This window comes from Puntigrus tetrazona, chromosome 17 (genome assembly GCF_018831695.1).
Source record: "Puntigrus tetrazona isolate hp1 chromosome 17, ASM1883169v1, whole genome shotgun sequence".
NCBI lineage: Eukaryota > Metazoa > Chordata > Actinopteri > Cypriniformes > Cyprinidae > Puntigrus > Puntigrus tetrazona.
In genome coordinates, this window is record NC_056715.1 from 5,156,166 (window position 1) to 5,176,312 (window position 20,147).

General features: G+C 36.5%; 1 protein-coding gene across 33 annotated transcripts in view; it reads right to left on the reverse strand.

Annotated features, from left to right (window-relative positions):
- The window catches only part of nrxn3a (neurexin 3a), a 277,248-nt gene that overhangs the window by 82,296 nt on the left and 174,805 nt on the right, over positions 1–20,147 (reverse strand). For all 33 annotated transcript variants that reach the window (XR_006253012.1, XM_043262595.1, XM_043262606.1 and 30 more), the window contains one exon: positions 2,229–2,400. Coding sequence is in view for 32 of the 33 variants with exons in the window: in XM_043262595.1 (XP_043118530.1) it covers positions 2,229–2,400 (172 nt within the window). In the remaining variant the exon portion in view is untranslated. The remainder of the gene's footprint in view (positions 1–2,228; positions 2,401–20,147) is intronic.

A 20,147-nucleotide genomic window follows, 5' to 3' on the forward strand; every position in this document is an offset into this window, starting at 1 on the left:
TAAATGGGTGCATTAGTAGAGTTGGCCACATAAAATGGGTTTATTCAGTGCCGTCAGGAACACAAACTGATGCCCTTAGATGCTCAAACACACAAAATGGGCATGCCGGTGTAATGAACAAGACAGATCGCTCTACATTGGATTTGCATGGGCATGTTCCTTAAAAAATAATACAAAAGAGTTCAGAGATTTTACAATTTTAGTGATAATGTTTACTCAGTAATGATAATGCTCAACAAAGCGTGTCTCTCGTGTGTGACCCAGCTGAGGGGACAAGTGGAGGAAATTTGCGTTGTATAATCTCTCTTTAATACCGCCACAAAATGAACTGTACTCCATGTACCTGCATTAAAAAAATCCATCTGATAGCGCATTACTCTAATGCTATCCAAGTAAATCTCTGGGACGGCTTCCCTTTCAATGATTTTTCACTGATGGTTTTAGACTTCTCAACCTTCCCCAATTTGTCCAATCATGATAAACGGAGTAAAATGTGAGCTTAGAGGAACTGGCTATGCCATGATTTCCTCCCTTTGCTCTTGCTTTTAGCTGAGAAGAGATGTAATTCTAGATATGGGAAGAAAATGGAAAATGGAAAAGTGTCAATCCTTTTCGTTAAGAACACACCTGAGCTTTTTTTTCGAACTAAACTCGTAATGCAGCATAATCATAGCCATTTAGTAGGGATTTTTTTTTCAATATATATGTGGTAGATACATTTTTGAAGTAGCATTGTGGTAGACCTATTAGATTTTTTACTGTAAATTTTTTACTGTAATTGCAAATTCATAAACTCAGATTTAGGCTACAATTTGGATTGGCTGCATTTAAATCGGTAATATTATGAAAAAGTACATATTTTCATATTTTAATAGATTTTAAAACTCATTTATTCCTGTCAAGGTAAGGTGAATTTTCACTAGCCCTTACTTCAGTCTTAAGTGTCACATCATCATGAAGAAATCATTATAACATGCAGATGTGCTGCTCAAAACAATGTCTTATAATCAATCAATGTTGAGAACATTTGTGCTGCTTAATATTTTGCATGGAAACTGATATATTCTTTCCTGGATTCTTTGAAGAATTGAAATTTTAAACGTTTTTGTAACATTATAAATGTCTGTCACTTTTGATCAATTGAATGCTGAGTAAAAATATCAAAATGCTTTAAAAAAAAATTTAAATCTTGATGATCCCAATATATCAATTGTTTGAATGCTAGTGTAGATAGAAGATATATACACAGCTGATGTGACATGCGGAAATATAACATTTGGAAATTGCAGTCTTTCCCTTTTCATTAGATAAGAGCTATACTTGCATGCCTGGGAAATAGCAGCCTTAGGCATTATTAAGATGGTTGCAGACTGAACTAACTTGCCTTCAAGGGACGTCACTGGTACATGATTTTCCTTTTACACTTTAACTAATTTCTTAAAATAGTAATGAAAAAATAACAGCAAAAAAATGAAAAGAGATGTAATACTAGAAGCCCGACTCTACAGTGCTGCTAAGAACATTAGTGTCATTGCGAATATATATATAAATTGTTTGGATCACGGATGCATTAAAATGATCAAAAGGGACCTTTAAGACATTTATATTTTAAAAAAGATTTCAATTTCAAATTCTTGCTATTTCACTCACCTCAAAATCCTGAAAACAATTATATATTGGTTTCTAGAAAATTATAAACAATGTTTAACAATCAGCATATTAGAATGATTTCTGAAGGATCATGTGACACTTAACTGGAGTATATGACACTTAAGACTTCTGAAGATTCTGCTTTGCCGTAACAGGGATAACTTACTAATTAAAATATCTAAAAAAATATATAGATAAAAAAGGAGAAATAAATTAAAAAGTAAAATACTGTCAACTACGTCCACACTGCGTCCAATGCTTTCCACAGAAAACCCACACAGCAGTGCGGCAAAACAAAACCCCATTATTTTCCAGCCATGGAACAACAAAAAAGATCTAATTGACAATTAAATGCAATTTTCGGAAAATAAGAGAGGTTAGAAATGTACTGTTTGTTGGTATTATTGTGAACGAGGCTCACAGGATGTTGCTAAACGAAAGTACACTGCACAGTTACTGAGGAGACAAAGTGACTTTAGAAATAGCTTGAAAGCAGTTGCTGTCCAGTTCTGTGCGTTGTCCATACATCTTCTTGATGTCATAAGCCAAAGGTTGAAGCGGTCGGTGAGAGGTCTTACCTGAGGGGAAGTGCTCATTGATGGCCCAGTTGTCCACCTGAAGTGTAGCATTGCCCCCATTTCGGGTGAAGCGCACTACATGGTACTTGCCGTCATTTACAGCGGTGCTGCTCTCCTGAACAGTGATGTCAGACGTCCCGATGTTGAATGTGACTCCAATTTTGCCTTGTTCCTGAAAAGGATGAAAAAGACATCAGTTTTGTCCACAACGCCTACATTAACAACAAACACACGGGATGAATTAAGGTACATTTTGTGACGTTTTCGCCATTCATTTTTTCCTACACTCGCCTCAATGAAGAGATGCATTTATTCAGTGCTGATTAATTTTTAATGACGCAGTTGCCCTTGAAATCTGTCACCTCTTGCTTTGCTTTTGTTCTAGCAGGATCCTGAATAATCTATTAGCATTAGTGACCCCTGATAAACTTGTCCGCTTGATGAAAAGTATTCATCAGCCATTAGCACCCCCCCATCTTTGGAGGTGAAGAATCTGGCTCATTGATTTACATAATGCAGTGAAAGTGGACTAAATCAATAGCATTAGCTAAAACAGAGAAAGAGATAAGAATGATTAATGGAACAGGAAGGTGTGCAGTGTTTGCCCTCATGGATCCAAGAGGCTGTGTGCAAATGTAGCTGCAAAGATTCTCACTATAAATTAATTAGCACAGCCTCAATGAACATCGGTGGAGCAGGAAGCATTGAGGAAATGTTTCATCCATCGTCAATGTCATGAATTAACTATGTGTTTTGAAAGTGTCTGCTGGAAACCAGCCTAAGCTGGTTTGGTGGTTTTAACGGGTTTTGGGCCCTTGTCAGCTGCTCAGACCAGCTAAATCAGCAATTTTCAGTTTTTCTTTACTTTTTCTGCAACCGTTTCATCCTCCATAACGCACTCGCTCTACCCCCCTCCTGAGCCCTCTGGGTTGCATGGATATATTTTATGGTTATGTTAAACCGAATCTGGTGTTGTTCTTATCTCTTGCAGCATGGAAAATGACGACAGATGATAAATTGTATCAGGGGAGATGTTTATCACCGCAGAGTGCATTTATCACTGAAAGATCTCCCTGAGAGAAATCTGGGCCAGTTCCCTCAAGTTCATTTGGAAGACTTTCCCAAAGACCCGAATGCTGTGTATATTTTTCTCTGTTTATGTCTTTAATTAACCCTCGTGTTTTATTGATATTGACTGATTTCATGTTTAGTGTCCCAGAGACGCCAATCACGTACAAACCAAATGCATATTTCAAAAAGATGCCATTCTTTTTACCTTCAGTTAAGCAAAGAATCGGGAAATGCAGTCAGCATTTGAGAATTATTTCTGAAGGATTGTGTATCAGTAATGATTGGAGTAGTTGCAATTTAACTTTCCATCACAGGAATAATTTTTTTAGGCAGTTTTAAAACAGTATAACTGTTTTCTGTATTTTCACACAAATAAAGGCTGCCTTAGTAAGATGTACAGGGTTTTCTTCTTTCTTTCTTTCTTTCTTTTATTTATTTATTTTTGATCAATTTTGTGCATATGCACTTACACATGTCTCAAAATTGTATGTAATAAATACTACAATACTACAATGTCACAAACTATGAATGTCCCAATTGTCTGATATTTTTTTGTATTGCACATCATCTTGTTTTTTATTACTATTATAAAAAAGCGACGTTCAGTTGACATCAATAACAATTACTATTCCAAATAATAATAGTGCAATAATAACCTATTGTAGCTTATTGCTATATTATGTACATTTATTTATCTATGTGTTCAGTGGATAGATGTTCATACGCTTGTCAATGTGTGGTATAGTTTTAATGAAGTGTTTGTGCTCAATGATACTTTAAGACCCTTGAGATCGTCTTTATAGAGGAAGGAGGATCATACGTTACTGTAACCCGGCCTTTTTTCCTGCATGAAAAGCTACAGAAAACATATCTCTGCCCTCTTGTAAAATATTAATGAGAAGAAAATGAGTCAAAACACATAAAGAGCACTTTGCTAAATCTGTTTCCGCAGACTTACACATACATACACACAGTGCTATGAAGTATCTAACCTCCCTGTTACTTTTCACTTTGTGAAAGCCTCTTGCTGCTGTATTACTTGTTTGATCACAGAAACACTCCTTTACATTTAGCATCAAAGAGTTTATAAGCGTCTCTCTCTTGCCGTCTCTTTCGTACATCCATCTCATTCCCTTCCACGTTCCAATTCCAATACTGCAACGCTTTCGTATCCAGGAGGGTAAAAGGACGAATAAACTCTTGGTTTTTGAGCAAGTGATACATGAAAGGAAATAGTCTGTCACGCACACACAATGTATTGAGCGTCGTGTCAGCGCTGCATACAGGAATAGGGAGCAAAAACAGTACGAGCTCAGTGCGATTTTTTTTTATTATGGGTCAATGACAAATAAAGATGGTCAAGATCAATAAAAAGAAGAAACGTTATCTTTTCATTCATGTTGGTTTCAGACTTCTTGTTTTGAACGAAAGAAAGAAAGAAAGGAATCCTCCTTTAAAAATGATTTAAATTATCTTATTTTTTTACTCAATTTAGCTTAAAATAACCAATAAATAAATTGAAAATAAATAAAATATCACACACAGTCATGCATAGTCATAGATGTGTTTTCTGATTTTCTTGATTCATTACAGCAAATTGGGTTCATGAACATTGGTTATGCTAAAATTCTAACAAAAAAATTTAAATAATTAAAAATAGTAAATATTTAAAAATAGTTTCGATTCAAATTATTTTATTAGAATTCCATGAATTATTTCTTGAATACAATTTCCAAACCTCCTACGATTTTTATTTTATTAATTTCAGTATTCCTGAACCTTAAATAAAAGGCTGAATGCCACTTAATACTTTTGGAAAATGCTTGTAGGAGTACCCAGCCAAACACACAACTCTGCTGCAGGCATGATTGGCATGTCCAATTACTCATCGAGTATTTTAAGTGGAATAGAATGTGTGTGTGTGTGGACACACACACACACACACACACACACACACACACACACACACACACACACACACACACAGATTGCCAGAATGAGTTGGAAACAATGGGTCACATAATGATTTAGCAAAAAAAAAAAAAAAAAAAAAAAAAAACTATTACATTTTAAACAAAACAAAAAAAGCATGACAGGAAAGCCTGTTCCTTTGGCAAACACTGTGCAAACAATCAAGGCTTAAATTAAATCTTTAAAATTAAAAGTATATAAACAGACTCCACAAGTCTGAAACCATGCAAAGAGCAAATTTATTCAATACTCATCATTTTATCAGACGCCGCCATTACGTTGGATAATGATCCATTAAAGTTACGGTGTATTACGGCAACAATCTCCACAGCTAAAACCACAATCCACATCTTTCATAATTGAATCCCTCTTTTATTCCATGGGCCACTTCATTTGTTTTGCTGTTAACCTCCATCAAAATATTATAATGCGCCATTTTGATATGCCTTTCAGGATAAACTAAACAACAGCAAATCGCAAGTAATAAGCAAACAGCAGCAGGAACAAAGCAAGTGTGGCCTTATTTGTATTCTGCGACACACTCCTCTGATAGCCAGACAGTTAGAGTCCTGCTCCAGAATGCAAACTCCAATCATTACAGTCATCAATTGTGCTGTTCTTGCTCTCCTCTGCTGCGTGAGGAGCAAAGAGGTTTGCCCCACTGTATCACCTGGACAAATTGATAAGTGGCTAAAAGATGAACCTTCTCTCCCCGTGAGTGCCCGTCTGCGGAGAGCTGATAAGGCGAGATGCTCCTCAATTGGTAGTAAAGAGAAAATGGAAGTGACAATTTTTCGTAGCTGATTGTTTCATCAATACAAGAGTCAATATTTTCAAGTCCACCTCTAAATAGTGTGGGATCTTTCTCGAAACAACTTCATTACTTTCGGTTTAATCTGGGTCTCACGGCGTGTCGTTTAGCGAGTGCAAAAGAATAAGAAATAGCTGTGGGATACATTTTATGGAAAATTAACAAAATGGACACGCACTTGAACACTGCATATGTTTTAGAGCGCACTGCATAATGTTAACTGAGAAACGAGATGGGTTTGATTCTTTGTTGCATTATTACAGCATTTATAGTATAATAAAGACACTTTAGCTTTAGATTATGGAGAAGGCGAGGCATCGTGTTTATGATCTTTTGTTTATCGCACTAATTAGACCAGCATGGAGGGAGAAGTTTCAGCAGCTTGACACTTCCAAACGCCTTATTAAACAGAATGAAAGCTTACTCATAACTGCGAGATCTAAAAATGCCTTTAAACAACAGAACGACGGAACTGAACTCAAGCAAACCGACTACAATTAGTCCTTCATGTCGCTCATTGCTACTTAAACTACCCACAGAAGATTTTCAATTTCCCACAGCCTTTCAATTATGTTTGCTGATACGGGCGAAATCTCGAGGGAGCCTGGTGTCCGTGGGACATCTGTGTTGAAGAGCTGCTGTGTTTCCAGAGTAGTTTATGGAGATATCAAACATGTTGATGAGGCAGAAAGCGCTCTTTAATTCACTGCTAGCTGCTGATTTGCCTGCCAAGGCTATCGGGTCCACAAAACACCGACAGCTGCCAGACAATACTTAATCTACCCAGAACTTGCTACATCGACACTCTTATATGGCAAACGGAAAACAACATGGGGGGAGAACTTATATGAAATAACTTTGCTGACAGTAAACAGAGTCAAAGTTTCTTTCAGAAGTACAAACACACAATTGAAAAGAAAAAAATGCACGGCGAGCATGAGACTGAGCGGCCTTCAGTGCTTCATATCGCGGTGTGTTTCAAGGACGGCTCTGTTTTCTTGCTTTTTAAAACAAAAAAAGAAAAAATGATGAAGGTCCTAAACACTTGGATGTGAGACACATTCAGATAATGATTTATGGCGTACCGGTAACAAACCAAAGAGTACAATGCAAAGCACTTTACAACACCATCTAGTAGAATTTTTCATCTTTCCGTTATGCACACAGACCTTGAGTGTATAAATATTAATACACAGGACATATAAAAGATTCTATGCGAAGTCAAGAGGATCGGATGCCTCTAAAAAAATACATATAAAAGGAAGGCAGCTGCTTATCACATTGGGTTTGATCTGTCATGTGAGCAGAATATGAGTAGCCACATCCTCAGGGAGGTCACAAGACAAAGACATTTGTGTTTAGTCTGCGTCTGATGCTGATCGGTCAAAATGTTATCTAAACAGAGCTCTGCGACATTATAAAGTACTCCACCTTGAGCCGACGTCCACTAGATGTTATTTACAAAGATCCGTTCTGCAGACCAAAGCAAAGCTGAGAGATGCGATTTTTTTCCCCCCAATTTTCTAATTTGCTTTGTCAACAGAACGAGAGAGAGCTTATTTCAGGAGGAAGTGTGGCGCAAAACGCGGCGAAACGGCACGCGCCACTGCGTCTTCTCTCTAGTGCAACACGAAAAACTGAAGGAGCAAGTCAAGCCGTCACAAAATCATCTACACTCTGATGGTTCGTTACACTTTATTGGTAATTAGATCACCATTACCCGGAGGGGGCAATGCGATTATGTGGGCTACATCTCGTTAAAAACACAACTCATACTTCCGAGCCACTAATTCAAATCGCAAATGAAAAAAAAAATATGCTAATGAGATGCAGGATGGGCATTTAGCTTAGAGCGTAAACTGACAGGAAAACCATAGAAAATTCTCAGAGCTGAGTGGAACATCCTGGTTCTTGAAGTTCAAAATCCCATTCATTTCCTCCACACAGAAATTGGGACTAATAAACCTGTCAGTTTAGACCATCGGTGGTGGGGAATTTTCAATGAATCTTTCTGAAAGTTACTCTAATGGATACAGCGACTGTCAAAACCACAGTTTCATTCACAAATTAAACAAGCAAGGAACTTTATGAGTGAGTCACTGTACTACTCATTTAACCAAATTGTTCAAAAACATGAATTGGTCTTCCATTCACACTAATACGAACGTGAAAGATCAGAAATGTAAACACATTTCCCCATTCTTCTCAAGTCCAAAGTTGTTGATGCGATTGTGTAATTGACAAATAATTCATGAAATGTTTTAAATACACCACCACTACTGTACACACCACTATTTAAAAGTGAACTATGTCTCAGAGTGGAATGTTAGGGTAGGTTAAGGTTGAGTAGAATAATTTGACATATACTTAAAACGATTCTGTTAGTCAATATGTTGCTGGCCAATACAAATATAATGTTAGAAGATATTAAGTAGAAGTTCTACTATAATACTCCAGTGACTGCTAGTTGACATGTAGTTGCAAAGTTACTTACAGTCAGAATGTCTAAAGTGGATTATTAAAATAAAGTGTTATTCTGACATATTAAAGCATATTATAATGATTTCTGAAGGATCATGTGACACTAAAAAGTTCATTTTAAAATGTATTATGTAAAATATATATATATTTGATTATTTTGAAACATAAAAAAATAGTAAAAAATAAATAAGCTTTATCAGAGCTGGTTAGATTAAAACTTTTCATTAACATTTTTATCCATTAAGGAGAACTGGACAAGCAACTTACAAACGTGGCATTGTGACATCTCACGAGATGTAAAGAAGTTCGCCAGAGATCAAATGGGTTAGCTATATCTTGAGATGCTGCCCCAAGTAAGTGACTGCATGTATTCTGTGTATGACCTGCCTCTCTTCTCACACATGTTCTCACCCTAACAAGCAGAAGTGCTACTTGTGATCAAAGGTTCAAGGTTTAGAGCCGGAACGATGTGCTGAAAGGAATCCCACCCTCTGACGATATTTATGGCATAAAGAATAATAGATTATCAAAGTAGGCTTACAAAAGACAAGATATATGGTCCCTTTTTTTCTCTAACCCCCATCACCCCAAGCAGTTGTTTCCATGGTTACTGCAGCTTCCACATTCCGCAAATCGTCATGTGAAATAACACAGAGATTGATTTGACATGTTTTACTCACAAAAGACATCTGTCATTTCTGAATGAACGCTACCTCATCTAGCGAGCACGACTATAATCAGATGAGTGCACAGCGATGTGCATGAAAGGATCACAATTGATCACAATTTCAAGTCTTGTGAACTGGAGTTTTGATGTTTCCATGAGTGTGCTGCTGATAAGAGCATTTCTATAACCTGAAAATATAATCAGCATTACCTTCACAAAAGACACGAATGTAAGGGGGAAGGGTGTTTATATCTTTTATGAAATGCATTAATTATTTATTTGCATTTCTGTGCAATTATCAGGACCAAATATGTGTTTTTTTAGCCTTTGAAAGGGAACGTGTATTTAACAAAGGCAATCACTTCAGAGTGTGTTTTGAATAAAAGCCCCCTGACAACACCCTATCATTACAGAAGTAACTCATTTATCGTAGATCTGGAAAACACTGCAGTCCATAATGATTTTTTAGATTAAACTGTGTGTTATCGTGGCTTTTTTACACTATTCTAAATATTGAATATTTGGTCTTTAGTCTTCAGGGGTAAGTTATTCTTTAGGAATCATTCCAATATTGCTGATTAATGTGAAAACTTTTGAAAATGTGGAAAACACTGATTAAAATAGAAATAGTTTGCAAATTGTATCTTCACTAAAGTTGTCATTTCCATGCTCAAAGCACTGTTTAAAAAGAGCTTACTTTTTAGATACTGGGGGAAACATTGTCATTTCTGTGATAAAACAACAACAACAAACAAACAAAAAAAAAATGACGTGATGTACTTTATTTTTCTGCACAAAGTAGTTGCAGCACAACATCTGTATGGATCCAATTAAATATGTCCTACAGTATATCACACTCATATGGTGCACTTATAAAGGTGTGCCGTTGTTTCCACCGAGGTCTAGTATGCAGTTATGAACATATGTGATGCTTTTCTTAGATTTCTTCACAGCAACACCCCTCTTGCATTGTCTCTGATCAGTTTCTCACTCGCTGTGGAGCTGTGCCATAATTTGTTCGGCTGAACTTTATATCAATTGGCATCTCGTGAAGCCATTTAGGGCTGTCATTCTTCATTGGCTTGACTGCAAACAAAGCGGTCATTAGGGATAAGAACTACTCAAAGTGATGTAGTGTTCCTAAATTATGGATGCAGTGATTTGGTCGGTGACAGAAGCATAAGACCATGCCTGGCTGGAGACAGAATCGTCTGACTTCACCTGTCTCTCTAACCAGGACTGATAATCACTGAGTTAGGATTAACAAAAACAGAAAAATGCATTCACTTTGTGAATTGCAAATGAAGCAGTTAAACAGTAACATAAAACCAATGATTAGAAAGCACCAGGTAGACTGACAGAGCTACTCAGTATGCAGATTTGCATGCAATATTTGGAGTACATGCTAAAGTAATTAAAATGATTTGAAGCGCTTTACAAAAAGATTAGCAAACACTCATTAACACTTAGATAAGATGGACAGCTCTCTCCATTCAACAAGCCAAGAAGCATCGCCGAGTAATCCAAACAAACAGCTGGAAATCACAAATTAGACAAAGTTTCTTTTTCATTAAAAGTGGAACTGATGAAGCACAGTGCAGTGTCACAATGTCCCTTTACGACCTCAGAATTTATTTACAAATCACTCGAGTTTAAAGGAGAATCTAAGAATGGATAGCAGTTCAAATTGTAGTTCAATTAGCTTTCAAACTAAATATGGCGCTAGCGACCAAAAGATCATGGGTTTGATTTCCAGGGAACCGATGAGAATGTCTCCTTCAAATGCAGAGCAAGTGGCTTTGGGTAAAGGTGCGTGTCAAATGCATAAATGTAAATGTGAAATGTCATTACTGCTGCTCATTATCACTTTTATACATGTGGGTAAAGCCAAACAAATTCCCACTCGCCAACATCAAGCCGTTTAACTCAGCCGTGACCTGTTTGAATTCTCCAAGGTGCTTCACAGTCAGACTCCATACGATTCTTAACTGCTTTCATCTCTCTTCTTTTTGACTTTGACACAATAACTTTAAAAGACAGATTTGTAGGTCTTCAGTTGCACCACCCTGGATCATACATTTCTCAACGCCTTTGGAGCGACTCCTTGAAAATCAATGATAGAGCCGGTCCGCACCATTTCTTGATTATCAGCCATCCAAGCTTCCAGCTGGAGAACCACAACTTTTTCCTCCACAAAAGGAAAAAGCTGAATAAAGTCCAAGAAGTGAAGCCTCTGGACTTCAAGCGTCAAAATATCAGAAAGATCTCTTCAGGTTTATCTGCAATAACTTTTTACTTTGCCTCAATCCGGCTGTCAAAGTATTCAAAACTCCACTCAAAGGAAAAACTCGACATACTGTACAGAGCTGAAAACTAAAGCTTTCCCTTTTTAGCCTAATTGTTGGTACATTTGAGTGGATAATATCAGTGGGTCATTTTAACCTGTCTGATGGCTACTAGGAATTGTTAGGTTGTTCTAAGACTGATGTCTCCTACTGTGGATCGTGGGAAATTTAGTTTCCAGAGCACTTAAAACTTTTCCCCCCACAGGTCTTAAAATCACAGCGTGACTCAAATCACATGCATTACCTCAGAAATAAAAAGAAAAAGAAAAGACATTCAGCGGCTTCACAGCATGCTGTAAACATGACTTTTCCTTCTGAGAACACTCAGCTGTAGTTATCTCAAATTATCCCTAGACAAAGCTACTCTATGACTCTTTGAAACCCTACTTGTTCAGCAAAATTTAATCACTGGACAAAATTATTTGGCACAGGACCAGTCAAACTTTTCTGGTCAAAGGATTTAATTCAGAGAAAATGATGGTACCTTGAATGGCAATGGCATTTTTATTTTTTTTTTGTAATTCAGAATGGCATTAAAATTTTCCTTATATTTTTCTTAAATACAAAAAGCAAATAAGCAAATGGAGAGGAATCACATGAATATTACATTGCATTTTCAACAGACACTGATGGATGCATAAGAAGCCGATGATTGGTTTTGGGCTAAATCCTGCAGAGAAGTGTCGGGAAACAACGGTCTAGTGAATTGTTGAATATAATATGGATTTGATGGCCGCTGGCCACGAGCAACACTGCTGAAGCAGACAGGTGCACTTATCTATTTCTGTGAGGCATCTATAAATCAAAGCTGAATAAATCCCTCTGTAACTGCTTTTGTATTTACAGGACTGAAAAAGAAATATATATTGCCTTATGGTTGTGATTGTGTTATACACCACTATGCAGCATTATTAGATCATTTTGAAATCATTTTTTGGAAAGAGCACTGATAAAACAAGCAGAGTTCATAAGAGCAAAAACGAGGAGAAAAACTCAGATATTTCTCATGCAAAGGACGGAATGCAATCCAGCGCTGCCCACAAATAAAGTAAGAAAATGTAAATCCAAAATTGAATACAATTAATTATAAATTCTATAGGGCTGGCGATACGATACATTGCAATAATGTAAGCAAGGTGATATTTCGGGATATTTCCTATTCTAGAAATAGGATATAATTTTAGAATAGCTGTGAACACACCACCACATGCAAACCTTAAAAAAAATAAATAAATAAATAAAAAGTATGTTATGTTACTTTTTGTGCACTATGAGTACAAGGTAAAAATAAAGTGCTTGCAATATTCTTTAAGAATTGCATCTGCTTAATATCAATAAAAAAGTGCTTGCAATACTCCTTAAGAAAACAAAAGAACTGTAAACAATACCATAAATGCAGATAATGCAACATTCTCAGAACATATTGTATTGGTTTACAATTCTTTTGTTTCAGACGTTTTGCTTTCCACAGTTTTCGGTTTGTGCTAGTTTCAACCGCGACCCGAGCCCCAACTGCAAACCCCAAAAAAAAAAAACAGACCACGAAAGAAACCGATAGAAATCGCCAGCAAACACACTTCAGCTTAATACATGGAGGCAAGAGCTTAAACTATTCTTTCATCCTCCATTTCTAGCAGCGAACTGTCTCTATTTAAGTTCGGAGATAAGAAGACCACTTTCTAGTGGTCAAGATATAATCTCTAAATGAAACTGCCATGAATCTCATATGATTAATTTATTTAATGTTGATAATGCATTTTTGGGAATCTATACAGTATCGCCAAAAAAAATATTGCGATACTCACGTGTATCGGTATTCTCTTACACCCTGATACATTTTATTCAATAAAATATAATTTATAATTATATTTTTATTTATATATTCCATCATTATTATTCAAAAGTTTGGGGTGATAACTATAAATGTTTTTGACTTATGCTCGCCAAGGCTACATTTATTTGATTCAAAATACTGTGAAAATACAATTTTCATTACAATTTCAAAGTACGGTTTTAAAATAGAATTTATTTCTGTTATTGCAATCAAGTGAGAAGGTGTTTCGTGTCACATGATCTATTAAAATCTTTCTAATATGTTATTAGATTCTCAAGAAATATTGCTGATTAATATCAATGTTGAAAACACTTGTGCTGATTATCTATTTTTTGTTTTTGTGGAAATGGTTTAATTAATTTTCTTTGAAGAACAGAAACTTCAAAAAACAGTATTTATCATATTATTGATCATATACTGATCATTTTAATGCACAAAAGTATTTTTTTTAAAAATAGCAATTAACTGTGATTAACTGAATCATTAATTGGCAATGCATGCAATTCTTTTAAATTACCACTCTTTTTTTCAAGAGTAAGGCACTATGCAGAAAAAAGACAGGAAATTTTTACTTTTTTTTTTTGCACAGAAAAGCGTGTGCTCTGGATAACACAGCTCCTCTCACCCCATCTGAAGGTACAGCTTGAGGGGGAGGTCACTCCAAATGAACACATTTCCTGTCTGATTTCTGTACAGACCCCCGGTTACTGAATTGCAGGGGAGGCAGTCAGACAGACTGCAATTTTTCCTAGAACATACAATTACCATCTTCGTGAGGTGAATGCAAAACGACACAATGAAGTACTTTTGGAAATAATACTTCCAGTCCTGCCCTCCCCTAGAGTTTCAGTAAATATAGAGGCTTACATGCAAGAAGAATAAAAAATCCAATAGAAATGGCCTTGGCGCACTGAGATGAGGCACCTGTGTCTTTCATCTGTGCCATCAAGGAGATCGGCCAGTTTATTTAGCTGGGGCCGTTTAGATTCCTTATAAATCTGCGCATCTCGCTTGACGGCATATGCTGTGAGGAAAGTGGGTCATGTTGGGAAGGTCTGGACTGAGTGGCAAGCCTGTCACAGATTAAAACATGTGGCTGGACAAAATAATGCAAATTTGTGGCCCGCGGCTGCCAGCTTTCTTTAATACGAGCTGAGGATTTTTTGTCAGTCCTTCGAGAATTGCCAGGAAGATCGCTGGGGAAACTTTCCTACCATTATCATTAGCTGGAATACATTAACGTTGACTCTGTGCACCGCTTTCAGGTGGCCAGAGTAAAAGTGTGCGTGTACCAATCAATGTCAAGGTTAATGAGACAACTAGAAAAAAAAAAATACTGGGAAGTCACTGAAATTCAAGCCGTTTTGAGCAAAACCCATGAGGAAGCGTCAATTTCCTCTTTGTTTACGCGTCTGAGTTTCCTAAACTGAACCCTGAGGATCAATGCACTCTGATCGGAATGACCTTCCAGGGCATCTGCGCTTTTTATTCTCCATCTGCGTTCACATTATGCTCTATTTCAGACATGGCTCGCATTTATCTGCTTTCAACTGCTGGCCAATTTAACGCAATTTCCAGATCAAAAATACCTTAGGGGGATTGCGTTACACCACTCTCATCCTCGCCTGTAGCCACGGTGGAGCCCGACAGTACGATATCACACAACCCAAATAAGGCATTAATTGTAAACTGATTTGCTTTAGATTTGCTGATTTGAAAAAAGTGTGACTGTGTTGACATACGGTATGGGATACAAGAGACACTGAGATATGGAGACATATAGGATACAGAGATTTTCCTTTGTCTGGAGCAAAAGAAACCCTGGGGTGTATATAATGTGACAGTGAGTAATATAATATAATATATTATAACATATTATAATAGTTATCATATGGCAAAATATTATAACAAAACATTTTAAAAATGACACCATATGTAGGTTCGAATTTTAGCACAGACAATCTATTTTCAAGGAAATTTGTATGCAGTTGAATATATTATGATCTATCTATCTATCTATCTATCTATCTGCTGTTCTCTGTGTTATTGTTTTTTTTCTAGCACTGAGCATCTTTATGTTATGAAGAGATATATGTAATATAAAGTTCATAATATCTGTCATATGCTGAGAAAAAGATATTAAATATATACTTGCTACAAAATACACGTTTCAGGGGTATATGGAATATTGATTTTCTACGAGAAAATGTACCGCTACGAAGAGTCAATCCATTATTGTACTGTTAACCATTTAGAATGTAACTATTTTTTGAATCATATTACGTTTTAGAACTTATAGCGTCAACAAAAACAAAATCATCAAAACAAATCAAAATTATAGAATGAAATGTACTGCATATGTGCATCAAGTTCTTAAAATATACTAATTGATTCGATAAATATACAGTACAAACATGTATGCAGATGTGGCAAAGGGCCATGCCATATCTGATAATAAGAGAGTGATTATTTATAGAGGTGGCCAGGTGAAGGTTTAAGCTACTGGAGTGTTTCGATTTTCAAACAACATTAGAAGGTAATATTAGACTCTGAAATATTGATTCATAACTCAGCAGTATGAGAGATTAAAGCTGGATTCTTTTGATGAGGTTGACCGTGAAAACAGAAACTCAGAACGCATTTAGAATAGCCTCCTCTATGTCAAGTTCATTTATCCAGCTGGGCTTTTTTACCACAATGACCACACATAGAGCAAAGGAGCTGATCAGAGCAGCCAAACCAGCTGTGAATCTTAAACTAACACATGCTGCTGAATATGGCAGGTAAACTAAACAGCCACGTAAGTAGAGAAAAGGTGGAGAAAATGAAGCAGAAACATTGTGTTGCACCTGCATTCCTAAGCTACAGTTGGAATAAAGCCATGTGTGATTGTGCTGTGATTAGCTCTACCGATGGATTAGGGAAATAGGCTTTTGAAAAAAAAAAAGAGTTATATAAGCGCAACAGCTTCCTATAATTTTATCCACTTCTGTTTCTAGCTTTTCAGCAAATAAACAGATTAATATCTGTGTCTCAGGAAAAAAAAAGAAGGACTGTTTCTAAGAATGTTAACTGTGGACATGAAGACATGCTTTGCAAACATTCTTATTATATGCCACATTCCGGTAAGGATACATAGAAATTGTCGATATTAAAGTCATAATGAGTACCTGCTAAATGCATCACATTAGTGAGACTAATTATTACTTATTTAATTATTTTTGTTCACACAAAACAACTATATAGAAATTGTCTCTGAAAAAAAATCTGTTGAAGTTGGCTCTTTCCCTTAACTGTTTCTCAGCACTAAGCATCTGTATATTATACATTATAAAGTAATATACAGGCAACATAAAGCTCGTAATATCTGTCACATTACTTTGACATTACACTTTTCATTAAATGTATTGCACCATAAATAAAATATGTAAAAAATAGTGGCAAACCCCAATTGCACACAATTCACTCTGCAAGGCATTAGACTCAGATGCATTTTAATTGCAGAAAATGCAAACTTCATGAAAACCTGATGCAAATCCCCTTCTGCAGCAAAACGTCAATAGCAAACCATTTTAGAAGATTGACGGTCCAAGCCTGAAAACTAGTTGCGTGAAGACGCCGATAAATTACCCAGTTACCTGTTATTCCTCTGTGGATTTCTTCTATATAAACAGGAACTAAATATTTGCATCTATGATACTTAGATGGTAAAAAAAAAGAACCGCAGACCCCCCACAACCGGAGCGTTGCGGTTAAGTCACATCGCTTTTTCACGTCTTAAGAGTCTGTCAGAATGAAGTATATCCCCCTCTCTTTGGTATAGAAACTGTGAACTCCGAGCAGCAAATGGAACAAGCTGGGTAATTGTGCTCACTTTTCTCACTCAGAATCGTTCTGCACTTTAAGGCTGAATGGAAGTGGAGTGGGATGCTTGTGGCAGGGGCCATTCAGCGCAGGGAGGTTTGCAGGATTGAAAATCAACAGGCAATGTGTAGTTATGCTGCTCACTGATTAAAAGAGATCAACACCATTGATTTTCTGTACACTTAAATCATTCTATCTTATAGGATTTCAGTCAACAGCTTTGGTGGCAAAGACTGCTGGTGTCGGAGCCATTTATCCTTTCCCTCTTCTGTCGATATGTGGAAAGGGCCCAGCGACGTAATTCAGTTAAAATGACTGGCCTATCATTGGACCATGTCATTTTAAGACCCCCGTCTATTTGGCCAAAGTGCAAGTTTCTAAACCCGAAAGACATTGCTTAACATTATTTAAAACGGCAGTGGCGAGCGTGTTTTGCTTTGTAGGGGGTGAAAAAGACCTTTAAAGCAAATTGAAACATCCCGTCCACTCGTGTAGCGGTAATACAACACGGGGGCACAAGCAATTTGTAGAAACGCTTAGTTTCTTACCCTAATTATACACTTACTTCCAGCTGTGCAGCTGGTGGAGGGAAGCTATTTGCTCTTAATGAGTATCCAACGGTCTTACAAAAAAAATACGTAATGCTATGCAGACACTGCTGTTTCGTATTAGGGAAGGAGCGAATTCCAAACACATTTAACTTTAGTCATTCCAAACTTTCTTTAAGTGTTTAACTCTTAAGGAAGACAGAGGAACAGAATGGCAATTTTAAATGAACGTGTGATGAGTGTTACAATCAACCGGAACAGCAGGGACATCTTCACGAGAGTCTCTCCTCGCCACTTCCTCTCTCTCCAGCAGAAGACGTCTAAATTAAAGGCATTTAGCAGACGGTCTTATCCAGAGCGACTTACAAAAGTGCATCGTTCTCCCGTGCGACACCGCCACGGTCAACAGATGGCAAACATGCTGGCATGAATGGTTTACTGGTAAGAGGGAAACAATGGCTGTAAACAGGATAAATCTGCGTGTGGTTGTATGTCATGAATGGTTTTATTGTCAAAATATTAATTCTACGATCCATGAGCCCAGGGTCGCTGCAGACCAAATGGGTGCCCAAAGCAAAATAGCATTGTTGCGCTCAAAAAAAAAAAAAAGAAAAAAATTGAACTTTAATAAAATGTAAAAGTGAATGAATAAATTGTAATTAAAATGTATTATCTACTTACAACTGTAGCTCTAGACAGTTACCTATGGCTATGTTTTTATTAATACAGTGTGGTTGATTTTATGGTCAAGTAGTTTTACTACGATAAAGTCATGGTTGATTTTAGTAAGAGTTGTGATGTCCATGTTTTGCTGAAGAAATTAAATAGGCTGTAGCATTTCTATTGTAAAAAAGGTGGCCAGAATTGGATAGGCTAGGTGACGTGAAATTAAATATTACCGACCATAAAACACATTTGCCTACTAACGTCAACAGTATTTTACAGGATTATGAACGTATACCTGAAACGGATGCTCTGGGTTCATCTCAGGCTTTATTAATTTTTCTTTCTCTGCGGCGGGTGGTGCTGATGTCTTTTTCCTAATATAGCCTGTTTGTCCATCAATTACGATCATTTGTATTCAGCCGCAAACATAAGATGCAGGAATGCGCGCCACATGTACTTATGCTGCACTGCGTTCATCATAATTTTTTTTATTTATAATTATATTTAGTCTATATAATATGTTCATGTTTAGATTTTAAATTATGTATATGCATATATTATTATTAATATAGAATGATTTTCTCTTTTTTTTTTGAGCAACTGGGATGGTGATTTCGATTGCTACCAATGTTCTCATTTGTAAGTAGCTTTGGATACTAAGCTTCCGCTAAATGACTAAATGTAAATGTTAATGAAATGGCAGCTGTTCAAAGGTTAAAATTTCACTTGATTGTACACAAATGTTTAAATGTTCCAGTAATGTTCATTTGTTCCTTTTATATAATTATTCAAAAAATGCAATTCAGTATAACTAATTATATTGATAACAAATGTGTTGTGAGAAATTTTAATTTGCCGTAATTTTTGCAGACTATATATAGTGAAGATCACCGTAAACAGCACCAGCAAATCTCACACAAAACGTTTTCACACTTCCGTCTACAGATTTGGGCAGATTTTACACTCCTCCCTACTGAGGGAATGAGACCAGTATTACTCAAAGGTTTGGAAAAGATGAAGTATGTAATATATGAAATTTTGATGATGTGATGCATAACATAAAACTGAAGTCATAACACAAAATGCATCACTGCAAACCACAAACTGTAACTCTTCTTGCCGTTCTGGTTTGAAACAACCACACAATCCAATCACTTTCTCATGGAACGAATCAAGGCCCACCCACCTTTACCTGTTTCCCTGAAAAGTGTGTCACAGTACAGATGTAGAAGTTTAAAATTACGTTCTTTTTTTGACTTTGAGATTATAAGGGCTATGAAGTGAGAGTGTGACAAGACCCGTTATTTGGATGAATGTGTCAGATGGACAGAATACATGGCGAGAAGCAGATGGCATGTCTATATCTTCACTTCTTCTGACTGAAGACACATCAGATAACTTTAAAAGTGAGAAATGCCAAAATTTACAGTGGACAGATGTTCCCTGCTTTGATGTGTGGAGATGCAAGATCCAATCAAGAGTTATAAGGACAGTTCACTTAAAAATAAAAACACGTACGTCATGTACTTCCAAACCTGCATGAATGATTTTCTTCAGTTTTCCTTTTTATTTTTTGTTTTTACATACAATAAAAATCAACAGGGGTGTTGTTGTCACCGGCTTTCATTGTAAATACAAAACCAGACTAATAAAAATCTTAA